This window comes from Alosa pseudoharengus, unplaced genomic scaffold, assembly GCF_046254945.1.
Source record: "Alosa pseudoharengus isolate Yale_2024_CS ecotype anadromous, Long Island Sound unplaced genomic scaffold, YU_APseudo_1.1 YU_APseudo_1.1_scf_5, whole genome shotgun sequence".
NCBI lineage: Eukaryota > Metazoa > Chordata > Actinopteri > Clupeiformes > Clupeidae > Alosa > Alosa pseudoharengus.
The window spans coordinates 3,656,093-3,669,271 of record NW_027468837.1 but is presented as its reverse complement, the minus strand read 5'-3'; the positions used below and the strand labels follow the sequence as shown (position 1 = coordinate 3,669,271).

At 45.4% G+C, this 13,179-nt stretch overlaps 1 protein-coding gene across 2 annotated transcripts in view; it reads left to right on the top strand.

Annotated features, from left to right (window-relative positions):
• ip6k1 (inositol hexakisphosphate kinase 1) overlaps window positions 1-3,201 on the top strand; it is a 52,988-nt gene extending 49,787 nt beyond the window's left edge. For both annotated transcript variants that reach the window (XM_076268487.1, XM_076268486.1), the window contains exon 6: window positions 185-3,201. In XM_076268487.1, coding sequence (XP_076124602.1) covers window positions 185-784 — 600 coding nt within the window. In that variant the 3' untranslated portion in view covers window positions 785-3,201. The remainder of the gene's footprint in view (window positions 1-184) is intronic.
• The last annotated feature ends 9,978 nt before the right edge of the window (window positions 3,202-13,179 follow it).

Genomic DNA, 13,179 nt, shown 5'->3' with positions numbered 1-13,179 from the left:
TTTGTAATTACAGGGGTCCTGACTATGATTTTGACCATGATAGATATTTTCTTATTTTCTTATGACTGCCTCTCTGTGTTTGGTAGTATGCCCAATTGAAGTTAAATGTGCTTGTGCATTTCTGTGTCTCTTGTACCCCTCCTGGGTGTTCCATTATCTTCTTATGTTTCCCTCGTCTTTGCAGGTGTACCAGATGGATACGGGACATTATCTGTGCAGAAACAAATATTATGGTCGCGGCTTGTCCATTGAGGGATTCAGGCATGCTCTCTACCAGTTCATGCACAATGGTGCACAGTTGAGGCGGGACCTGTTTGAGCCCATTCTCAGCAAGCTACGTAGTCTGAAGGCAGTGTTGGAGCGGCAGGCCTCATACCGCTTTTACTCCAGCTCACTACTTATCATATATGAGGGGAAGGAGGCTGAGGTGTGGACCAAAGCTGAAGCCCTGGCCAATAATGAGGACACTAGTCAGGGCCTGTTGCTCCCCCACAATCCACAGGGCCCCCCACAACCCATGGAGGCTGCTCCAGGTGCCCAACTACCTATAGACCTCCTCTCACGGCCTCAAGAGCCTCCGGTCCCCCTCCCTCATCCCCTCTGTGACAGCCAAGCCCATCCACAGCCCCCCAGCGTGGACGTCCGAATGATAGACTTTGCCCACAGTACCTTTAAAGGCTTCCGAGACGACCAGACGGTGCATGATGGGCCTGATCGGGGTTATGTGTTTGGACTAGAAAGCCTCATCAAGATCCTGGAGGCCATCAGTGAAGAGAGCAAGTAACTGACATAAGCAGCCCTCTACACTTGATTAACTGTGTTTTTTTACCTTTCCTTCTGCATTTTGTTCGTTGTCTCTAGTCTTCACTCCCTCTGTATGTCCAACCTCAACTTCAATTTGACTCTTCACAAAGCCTATCCTTGATGTTACCTTAAAGAACTGGACATTGACCGCTAAGAGACATCTGTGAGATGTAAAAGCACATTAAAAATGGGGAGAAGCCGCTTTGCATGGATGCAGCTAAACAGACTCTGGAGGGCTCTTTCGTCTTTTCTTTCCTCAGCCACCACAAGCGAGGATGATGCTGAGGGCCAGCAATCTGGACAAAAAGGCTGCAGTCCCTACTCCCTGATGGATATGAACAGCTTTGGCCCACTATGTGAGAAGGGCATGTTGCCACCATGTGGCCAAGCTGTAGTATTGTAAAGTAGGTGTGTATTCACCAAACAGCCACAGCTCAGGGCAAGTCTAGGGTCAGGCCCTGCTGCTACACTGTGGGGTTTGGTATGCTGGGACAAGTCTGTGTGATCACACTTTCAGGCAGTTTCATTGGATGGCTGTGGGGGTCTTAGAAAAAAAAAGAAAAAATCATCCTCCATAGCAGTATTACCAAGCAGGGCAAGCCAGTGGAAGAGCACTCATCCTCCCTGGGATGAGAAGAGCTGTATTGTAAAGGGAGTTCTGAGGTTACCAGGTTCCTCTATACGAAACCAAAAGAAGGTGAACCTATCCCACCACTTTATAGACTAAGTGGAAAAATTACCCCACAGTCTGTTTGGGAATTACATAAACAGGTCATTTATTTATTTTAATGTTGCTTTGCTTTATTGTAGCCATCTTATCCAATTCCATTTTAATGCTGTCATTGCATTTGTTGTTGTTTACTTTTCCAGTTTAGCCTGTTCTTCTGGAGACAGCCATCTCTTTTTCTTTTTATTGCTTTTGGTTTTATCATCCTTTTGTAATTGTAGTGGACCTGCCTCTAAGTGTGTGTGTGGGGGGGTGTATGTATACACACGCCTGATCCTGCTTCTTATGGTTGGGCTCCCTTGTGTTACAAAATACTTTTTTGTCAAATCCAAAGAGAAAGTACTCCTCATACCATACCATTTGCACTGTAAGACATTGGAAGGCATGATTTAATTTATTTTTCTTTCCATCAATTTTGTTCTTTTGGGGTTATTGCTTAGGGACTGTCTATAAATTAATAACACCAATTTCAGTGTCCTTGTCCTCCATCAGCACATGTAGCAAAATGTACAGAAAAAAACATTGAGAACTTAACTCCATCTCCTCCCGTACAGCTTTTCTTTTTTGTTTTGCCTGCGTTCCTTGTCCTCACTAATTTTGGGATGTTTCCCCTGTTGTGACACTCATAGGATGTCCTCTGTGTTATTGGAGCCATTGTACACTGTATTCATTGATCCTGTTGGTATATTAAGAAGTGGACTCATTAATTTCCTACCCCTTGCACAGAACACTCCAGCAGTAGTTTACAGTGGCCATATGTATTCCTTCAGAGCACTTTGTGAGCGTACCGATGTTTGTCTGCAGTAATGGCCTTGATATAAAAGCGCACTCAGTTAAATCTATGTCCGACTTTCAAGAGACAGTGGCCAGTCCACAGGGTTCTTGCAGTTCACTTGGTCCATACATTACAGTACAGCTGTTGTTCAAGAAGTGCTGTTCATTTGCACTGATCATAGTGGATCAATGGATGGATCTGGACAACAGCCGTTGTACCATAGTCCACATTAAGCAAATGTTTCTTTCTGTGCTAGTTATGACCCTGTCCTTATTTATTGAAGATATGCTCACGTTTTAACTTGTATGAAGACACAAAAATATTATGGGGCAGTGAGATATTTTTATCAGTAGGAAGCTGTTATTAGAATACAATTTAGCACTACTAGATAATGTTAAAAGTTTAATGAGACCAGGAGTGGATGGTTAAGCCAACTGCAAAGGTTATTTTGGTACCCCCACAGTAATATTTGATTAGGTACTTGGTTGGTTCAGGATGAATTTTGTTTTCTTTTAAAAAAAAAAAAAAAAAAAAATTTGGGCTTTTAGTAGTCAGTTTGTATGAAAAGAGAGAAAGACAAAAAAAAGTGTTCCTACAGTTGAAGTGAAGAGATGTGCCAAGCATATGATAATCCAGCAATGGGGTTGAAGGGAAATGAGTCCACATGTTCAAATGATTTAGATAAAAAGGAAAAGCCCTCATCTGTGGTAGATTTGTATCTTTCCAGAGAAGTTAGATATATTTACCTGTAGAGAAATGACTATTACCCCCTCCCCCCACCCCCCAGAGTTTCCTTTTGTTGTTGCATGGATGGATATTTTTTTAAGAAAAACCTATATATATATAATATGACAACTTTGAATGTGATCTATAAAACATTTATTTAAGAAATGAATCCGTTTAATGTCGTTATTTCTATATCTTATAATGTTTATCTCAAGTCTTCATTTGTAGGCTGTGAGCTAGCCATTGCCAGTTGCCAACTTCATGTCTTACCTTAAACATAAGCACCCCTTCAGATGTGGGTAGGTGGGTGTGGTGACGATTAGCACTCCATGTTATGGCAAATCGTGGTGTCTGCGGTGAAGGGGCTGAAACTTGACTAAGTTAAAGGTTGTCCACCCGTCGTTATTTTTTATTCACTACAGTTAACAACTGCATGAACATGATTGTATAATTTTATGAATGCCAGGTGGATAAACATATTACAGGGGATGTCTTACTACTTTGGATTGAATTGGGGCCAAAATCTTAACTGAAAACTATCGCCTTTCTGCCGACCCTCTGATAAGCACTCAGTAGCCGTACAGACAGAACAAGACATCAACAACTCAGCTAAACCAAAACACTGCACAAGCTGAAACAGAGTCATGCTGGAACCCCCTTGCTGTAGGGCCCACACCTTGGAGGAACATAAACAGCCCACTCAACAATGTCCAGCCACATCCACTGGAACAAATGAACATGAGGGGATAGGCTATATTGGAGTGCTGCAGAAATCTATATCACTTACCAAGGCTGCTGAGATGCTATCAGGAAAGAAGTCATCCTAATACCCAGAGAGACTGATGCCAATAACCAGGCAGCTTTTTAATACCCCAATACCATCAGCAGATCCTCTGCAAACTGACAGGCAGTGTTATATCAGCTCGAGACCTTCAACTGTTTTCCCAACCTTTACAGCACCAAAAAAGTCACCCCCTCCCCATTCAGAAGAATCTTCTCAGCAGTCATATTGTCAGCCGGGACATAACATGGAATGTGCAGTGGACAATACTGACAAAAACAGCAGGAATTAAATCATTAACTCAAAATTGCAAAATGGTTGTTTGATATTTCCGGGGTCCCTGCAATAGAAATGGTACTGACAGTAGTTTTGAGAACATGTCGGGACCCAGTAGGCCCATGACATTCTCTATTCGTGTATTGATTAGCAATAGGACGAGTCAAGAGCATTGACCTTACAGGGTAAACCAACTACTCCAATCTCCTACTGTATGTAGGCCTACCACAACAACCACAAAACTCCCCTGCGGTTTATATTGCCTCAACACTTCGAGTAAAACTACCACTACTGAATGTAAGATCTCTTTCAAACAAATCATTTTTAATCAGTGATCTTATCTGCACACACCTCAATTTTCTACTTTTAACTGAGACATGGTTAGATCAAGCAAACAGTGCTACTACCCTCATCGAATCAGCCTCCCCATTTCAGCTTTCTAAGTTTGCAGAACAAATAAAAGAGGAGGGGGATCAATCATCATTGAGTGACTTTGTATCATTTGAATACATGTGTGCACTCATTAAATCTTCTCAGATTTTACTACTGACTTACAGGCCTCCAAAACACTCAGCTAAAGTCTTTCTTGAAGAGTTAGGTGTTGTCAACCATCTGCATAGAGTTTGACTGTCTTATCAGGGGATCTATACTTGCATCTGGATAATCCTGAAAATGGTTATGCTAAGGAATTAATTGCACTACTTTATACCTTCAACCTAACACAGCGTGTACAGGGGCCAACACACACTCTTGGCCATGCCCTCGACCTTGTTATCACAAAGGGTCTCAATGTCTCTACAACAGTTAAAGACCTATAGCCTTATCCGATCATTTCTGTGTGTTCTTTAATGTGTCTATGTCCCCACACACTCAGAACAGATATATGATTGTAAAAAGGAGACCCATAAATGAACACACAAGTGCACTCACAGACATCTAGTGAACTGTCAGAATCAGTAGATGATATACTGGATCATTTTAATTCAAAAATGGCAAATATTATGGATGATATTGCTCCATTAAAATTCAAGACAGTTTAGGACAAACAAAAAGCACCATGGAAACAAAATGGTTAAAATCCTAAAAAGAGAATGTAGAAAGACAGAAAGAAAATGGAAATGCAAACTTTAGATCCACTATGAAATAAAGACCATAAAGACATGCTCCACAAGTATAATTCTGAAATATGCAAAGCAAGACAAATATCATCAGTAGAAGTACAAATAACAATAGTGTGCGATTTTAAACTGTGGAGAAGTTAACAACTCCCCTTCATAATTAGCACCTGAACTTCTCTTAACTAATAAATGTAATAAGTTTGCATCTTTTTTCAAAGGCAAAATTGATCAAATCAGAATGAACATATCTTCTCAACTACAAACTCAATGTCTGGAACTTAACTTAACCCTTTAACTGGCACACCATGATAAAAGTTATGAAAAATATTTTTGTTTTGTTTATCTTTTAGGCTGTATGAAAATATGAAAAATATGTGATTTATTTTTTCAAAGGACCCTCCCATTCAATTTTTATGAACCTCTACCAAACGGTTGAGGCACCAATTTATGGTAAAAGTCAGTTATCTGACTTTGACATGAGATTATTGTGTTTTACTAAAAGAAAAAAGACCCCCCCCCCCCCAAAAAAAAAAAAAAGTGGTATTTTCTTGTAGCCTTAGTCCCAGAGAGTTAAGAAAATAATGTTAACAAGAAATAAACTCATTCCCACTGTGGTAGACCACTTAAGTAAATTTCCCATTAAAATTAATGGGATTTTATGGATTTAGGTGAAGAAAGTGTACACATAATACATTTTTGGTCTGTACCATGAAGGGAAAACTGATTCAACTATATAAACCATATATTTTCTGAAAGCTTAGACCCTCAGGATGTGATCCAACATGACATGAGACATGTCCCACCCTCCTCATTAGGCCTACTGGTTAGCGCTTCGGACTTGCAACCGGAGGGTTGCCGGTTCGAACCCCGACTAGTAGGCACGGCTGAAGTGCCCTTGCGCAAGGCACCTAACCCCTCACTGCTCCCCGAGCGCCGCTGTTGTAGCAGGCAGCTCACTACGCCGGGAGTAGTGTGTGCTTCACCTCACTGTGTGTTCACTGTGTGCTGAGTGTTTCACTAATTCGCGGATTGGGATAAATGCAGAGACCAAATTTCCCTCACGGGATCAAAAGAGTAAATATACTTATAACAATTAGATTATATACTTATATACTTATAATATATACTAATAATTATATACTTATACTGGTTGGAACTATGTTTTCATTCAGGGAAATCAATGCTCCTTGGGGTTTGAAGTAGTACTAGAGCTTTTCAGGTGCTGCCTGCAAATCACTTCGCCCAAGTAGGTGTGCTACGGAATGTCAACATAGTACCAATGTAAACATGAAAGCATCACTCTTATTACTCCACATAGTCCCCGAGATAGCCCGGTCTGACCCGGGCGCGAGTCGGTCGCCTGGCAGGGTCGTCAGGGCCGGTGGGACCTGCATTAGAGTTCTGTCTGTCCTCCAGGTCCGCTGCGTTTGGTGGCGGCACTCTCCGGAGGCGGCGGGGTGCCACCTTGTACTGTCAGACAGGCGGAAAGTAGCAGGGCCCAGCTGCTCAGTCACTTGCATTGGTTCGGCCCGGGTGGGTCTCCGGACCCTGACCCAGTCCAGGGTGGTGAACGCCGGGGTTTTGACCCTGTGGGTACGGTCAAAGCGCTGCTTCATTCTGTGTGCTGTGCTGTGACTCTTTCGCACAGTTGGCCGGATGACTGCCGCTGCACACCCTGTTGTGCGCTTGATGGAGGGCAAGCAGGGGCTCGAAGGTGATCCAACGGCAATGACAGCTCCCGTCCCAGCATGAGGCGCGCTGGAGAACTCTCTGTAGTGGAATGTTGAGTAGCTCGATAGTGCAGGAGGGTTCACTGGAGTGCTGCTGAGAATTGGAAGCCTTCTGCCAGGTGAGCTCTGATATCATATTTCAGTGTCTGGTTCAGGCGTTCCACCCCCCCATTCGCCTGTGGGTTGTAGAAGGCAGTGCGTATGTGTCTGATACCTCGCTCACTGAGAAAAGAGGTGAACTCAGTGGAAGTGAATTGAGGGCCGTTGTCTGTGGTCACTGCTGATGGCATGCCCCAGCGGGTGAACAGTGTCTCCAAAAAGTCAATAACCGTGTGTGTGGTGACTGAACCTACCGAGACAGCCTCAGGCCATTTGGAGTAGAGGTCTTAGGCCACGATGAGAAAGCGTTGGTGATGCGGGACGCCATGGAGCTCACCACAAATGTCCATCTGTATGGGCCCTGCTGGCCACTGCAGGGGCTGGAGGGGCGGGGCCGATGGAGGGCCCGTCTTGCCACTCACCAGGCACGCCGTACAGTCCTTGACCATGGCTTCGATGTCCCCGTCTATTCCTGGCCACCAGACCACCTCTCGGCACCGCTGCTTTACCCTGACGACGCCCAGGTGGCCTTCATGAGCCATGGCCAGCACCGGGGCCCGTAAGGCAAGGGGTACAACTGTGCGGTGGCCCCGGGCCACACAGTGATCGTTCCAGCAGAAAAGCTCATTCTTAAAGCGGTGAAAAGGAGTCAGGCTTGTAGGGAGGCTGGAGACTGGAGGCCACCCCGAGGAGCGGAGCTGTGCCAGCACTGAGTCCTCCTCAGAGGCCTGCCGAAGCTCCTGCAGCGGAGAGTGGAGGTGTCTGAGTCTGTTGTGTCCGTATTGAAGTCTGTGGCTGAGGGAGAAGTAGCCGGAGTGGGTGTAGAGTGTGACAGTAGGTCTGCTCGGTTCTCTCGGCCTGGCGTCTACTGCAGTGTAAAGTTATACTGGTGAAGTCTAACATACCAGCGATGGATGCGCAGGGGCCTGTGTCCTGATCTGGATGTAGCAAGCAGAGCTGTGAGCACTTGGTGGTCAGTACGGAGAGTGAATGAACGGCCATACAAGTATATGTGCCAGCGCTCGCATGCCCAGACGCAGGCCAGGGCCTTTCTCCCCTCCACTGAGTACTTCTGCTCTGCTGAATTAAAGGCCCGTGAGGCAAACGCAACCGGCCGCTCTATGCCATCATGGAGCTGAGACAGCACAGCCCCGACTGCAAAGTTTGAGGCATCACATGTGAGAAGAGTTGGGCTGGACGGGTCAAAGTGAGACTTCAGCTGTGCGATGGTGTCCGCACAGGCCGGGGTCCATGTCCATGGGGCGTCCTTCTTGAGGAGTAGACGGAGCGGGGCAGTAGTGGCAGAATACTGTGGTAGGAAGCGCAGATAATAAGCCGTCATGCCCAGAAAGGAGGCGAGGTGGGCAGCTGTTGGATGGCCTCCACATTGGAGTGTAGAGGGCTAAGTCCTTCTGGGGTCAGGCGAAACCCCACAAACTCCACCTCAGATGCAGAGAAGATGCATTTCTCCCCATTCAGTGTGAGGTTATGAGAGGCCAGAGTGTCCAGTACCTGTGTCAGACGTGGGTCATGGATAGCAGGTGTTGGTCCATGCACCACTATGTCGTTGAGAAAAACGACCACTCCAGGGATGCCAGAAAAGATAGTAGACATTATCTTTTGAAAACAGCTAGGGGCGGAGCAAAGGCCAAAAGGCATCCTGGTGTAGTGGAAGACACCTGCATGCGTGACAAATGCGGTGAGGTTACGACAATTTGGGTGCAGGGGAACCTGCAGGTAGCCCTGGCGGAGATCAAGCTTGGAAAATGTCTTGGAGCCATAAAACTGTGAGGTCAGTTCTTCTGCAGTGGGCAGCGGGTATTTATCTGGTACCACAGCCTTGTTTACCGCCCTCAGGTCCACACACACTCGCAAGCCGCCTGTTTTCTTTTTGGCAATCACCAGATTCGAGATCCATGGTGAAGCATCGACTGGTTCGATGATGCCTGCTTCCAACAACTTTGTCATCTCCGCTTTGACATGGTCGCACAATGCCAGGGGAATGCGTCAAAGGGGCCGTATGACTGGGTGCGTGTCCGTGTGCAGGAGAGGTTGATGCGTGAAGGCTGAGAGGCAGACCAGGCCTGAAAAGAGCTGCGGCCATTGCTGTTCCCATGCTGAGCTGACCTGCAGGATCGGCGCCCCGCTGCTGTCCAGGAATGTGAAACCCAGGCTGGTGATGAGGTCCAGCCCCATGAGATTAGCACCGTGCTGTGCCACCTGGAAGGTGAAGGTCGGGACGCATTTGCTCCCATGACGCATTGCACAGTTCAGGGAGCCAACTAGGGAGATCTTTGCATTACCGCACCCGTGTAGCACTGCAGATGACGTCTGTAAAGTTATGTGGGGCAGGAAACGCTTGACTGTGGGCCAGTTGAGAAGTGATATGGCCGCCCCAGTATCCAACAGCAGCGATACACAGACTCCATCCAACTCCACAGTGCACGTCTTGAACAGTACACGGGCAGAGCTGACAATGTATGGGAGTGGGGCTTGTAGGGGTACCTTTCCCGTGTCGTGGACCAGCCCGCGGTCCCGCTGTGGCTGGTGCAGAGCGGCAAACCCTGGCAAAATGGTTGCTTCTCCCACAGTGTTGACACATCTGTCCTCTGGCGGGGCAATCATGGGCTTTGGTGGAGTGCGAGGAAGAACCACAATCGCCACAGCCACGGCGTCGTCAGGCGATGCTGGGCTAGGCGGGCGCTAAGGCTCCTTGACCTGTTGAGTTAAGACGGGCTGCATGGAAGCACGGGAAGATAGTTTTGTGGCTAACTCAGTGGCTGTTTCAATCTGCAGCGCTATCTTTAAAGCATCGCTTAGTGTCAGATCATCCGGCGACATAACCAACTTCTCCCGTGTCTTAGGGTGGATTGCATGTTCAGTGAGCTGATCTCTTATCATTTCCTCCTCCATTGTCCCGAATTTACAGAGGGAGGCTAAGCCACTGAGGTCAGCTACATAGTGCTGGATCGACACACCCGCGGTCTGTTTGCGCTGCCGGAAAACAATTCTGCAAAGTATTACTGTCTGTGGCGCCACGAAGTGTGCCCTAAGCAATGTAGTAGCGTCCTTGTAGTTCTTCGCTTGACCCAATGTCCTGAATATGCGTTGTCCCTCGGCACAGGACCTGTGTAGGTGGTGGGATTGAAAGCTCCATCCTCGTCGCCAATGTTATGTGTGTTTTCAAACAGCATCAGAGAGGCACATGTCCGCCATATCCATTACGTTTTTACAACGTAAAACACCTATAACACCGGATGTACGTCATTCGACAGTCCGAAAGCCGGCTGTCGTAAAACTGTCAGACATAACAATGAGTACCTTGTCTCACTCGCAACAGCACAGACAATCTCTAGCCTACTCTTTAAAAACAGCCCCCACAAGATGCTTGGCGATTCTGACCTTTTGAAGATCAAAACTATCAGCAACAGACATGAAACTGCCGCAAACAGCCCCTACAAGATGCTTGGCGATTCTGACCTTTTGACGATCGAAACACTCAGCAACAGAGACATGAAACTGCCCCAACTGGTCTCTGACAAGTCCTTAAAACTACAGTGCATTCTCATCCAAGCATTTTGGGATGCCTGGAGCCATAGTGCTCAATGTCCCCAAATATGTTGCTGGCTGCACTAAGCCATTCTAAGCTGTATGTATAGGCTAAAACCAGTCCTGGTAGGTCCAGCTATCCCCTGCCCCCTCCTCATCCTTTTAACCTCTGGATGAGACCTTCTCAGCAGCAAGCACACACTCCTGTACAGAATATACGGCCCCCACTCTCCACACACTAACCTATGATTGACTTGATATGCAAATGAGCAATAAAAAAACCCAACTGCAAATGAAAGCTACTACCCCCTGTAAGCACTCATATCGCACACATCAGGATCCGCCACCATAGTTATTTCTGAATCCTTTGCACTGCACTCTTAAAATTAATTCCAAACTATATGTTACTCCTGTCCAAGTAGCCTACAGATAGCTTACATGTTATGCCGTAGTTTGATAGTTTATATACTGAATGGATAAATATGCCCGCAGGAGTTAGCCTACAATAACAAGGCTACCATTAACGAACATCTTGATGTCATCAAAGGTAGCCTGCACAATATCAGGTGTATAAACATTTATTTACCTTCACATTTCTTGATACTTATGTTGCAAAACACAACGCTGATATGCGTGTAAGTTTGAAATACCAGTTATTGATGATGATTCTGTGATCGTTTCGGTTAGCTCCGTGGAGCAAATTAAATCGTTTAGGCTATCAAACCCATAGATCGAACCACATCACAGGGATCAGAGGATCCATCACAATATCACATGATCCAAGTCAGACGACAAATGAGAGCATGTTCAGTGATGTTCATCCCTTTTCCCTTGATAAGAGAACTGCATTCCATGCAAAATAACGTTGCAGTCTTGAGTCTGACTCGAAGTTATGTGACTCGATCCACACCTCTGCACTACACCTCTGCATATGCACTATTTACCAATACCCAATGTATTATGCATGTGCAGCATACTAATGAGGAGGGTGGGACATGTCTCATGTCATCTAAGCTTTCAGAAAATATATGGTTTATATAGTTGAATCAATGAATTGCATTGAATTGCATAGCAAGTGCAATTCAGCTAGAATTTTCGAACAAAATGGTTGGTTATTAGTATGTTTACGATATAGAACCTCAACTCTTCCACATGTGGCTTAGACACTCTACCAGGTTTTTGGGGGCCAAGCAGCGAAGCTGCGAGGCACCCATAGTGATTGTACTTTTTCCTATTATACAAAACGCTCATTTGCCATTGAACCATACAGTAAAAAGTTGTGAAATGTTCAGGTATGGTTACCAGTACCCCCCCCCCCCCCCCTCTACCCATAACCCAAAATCTGGGGTACTGCACCCAGGTGGCGCTATTGCCAAAAAAGTGAATTATGCTTATTTCTCCTTACCCGATTGACCTAGACTCAAAATTCTTTCATCATCAGATGCATCTTTTTTAGAGTGGTCTTATGCCCTAAAAATGTTTACTTTTGCCACAATTTCATAGAAAAGCCAAACATCATAAAAAGTTTAAAAGGCTTCAAAAATAATCAAATCTTTACCAAAATTCTCACACACAATGTTGACACCAAGCCTCAAAAAAGTTATCAAAAGAATTTTGATATGTTGTTCCATTTCAGAGATATAGGCCAATAAAGTTGGACCACTCAGTCCTTTTTTCCTATATCACTTATATTCCTATATGAGTAATTTTTTACATTACATTACATTTAGCAGACACTACAATTTTATTGTATAACAACCATACAACCATCATTAGGTGGATGCCATTAACAGTGCAAATTTTCAGATCACTCTTTTTCAAAAGCTCTTAATTCTCTTGTGAAATGTTTGCTTGGAGTTTTCTTCTTGTGTGTTTACCAATACACATTTTCACCATGTGAATGTGACTTGCCAACATGTAGGATTGTCAGTGAGTCAGTGGGATAATGCCATGTACTGGTGATCCTTAGGTTGAGAGTTTGAATCCCAGCTAGAGCATTATGATCAAGCTGCACATGAGGCCTTCCTCCTGTTAGTCCTAGCCAGAGGACAGCGCAGATGCCTGCCAGAGGGCAGCCATTCAAAAACTCTGTGTAGGACATAGGTAGAGTCTTCTAAGATGCAGTTGGCTTTCCTTAATGTTGCCTTATCGTGCAGTGATATTAGAGACTGAAGAGGGTGGCCAATGATTTTAGAACATGTTCACAATGCTCTCGAGGTGTTTCTTATTTTTGGCTGAGAGGGAGTGAAACCATGCAGCACATGGATGAAAAGGTCAGTATACTTTCAATAAAGAAGGTGTAGGAGGAATGACTCCAAAGGAGTAAAGTTTCCTCAAGAAATACTGCCTCTGTTGACATTTTTTAACAATCACCTGGGTCTTTACATGGGCTCACGTCATCCGTTGCCGAACTGAATTGTGGGTCCGTTGCGTCACGTTTCTCCCGTCGCTCGCATTGAGAAGTACAGCTGTTGCTGCACCAACAGACAGCACCGGTCAATCAAGCCGATCGACGGACGGCACCAACCAATCAAATTACGGTTATACCTTAAGTCATTTGCATAGCTACCGTCGGGAACACCCACTGGCATGCG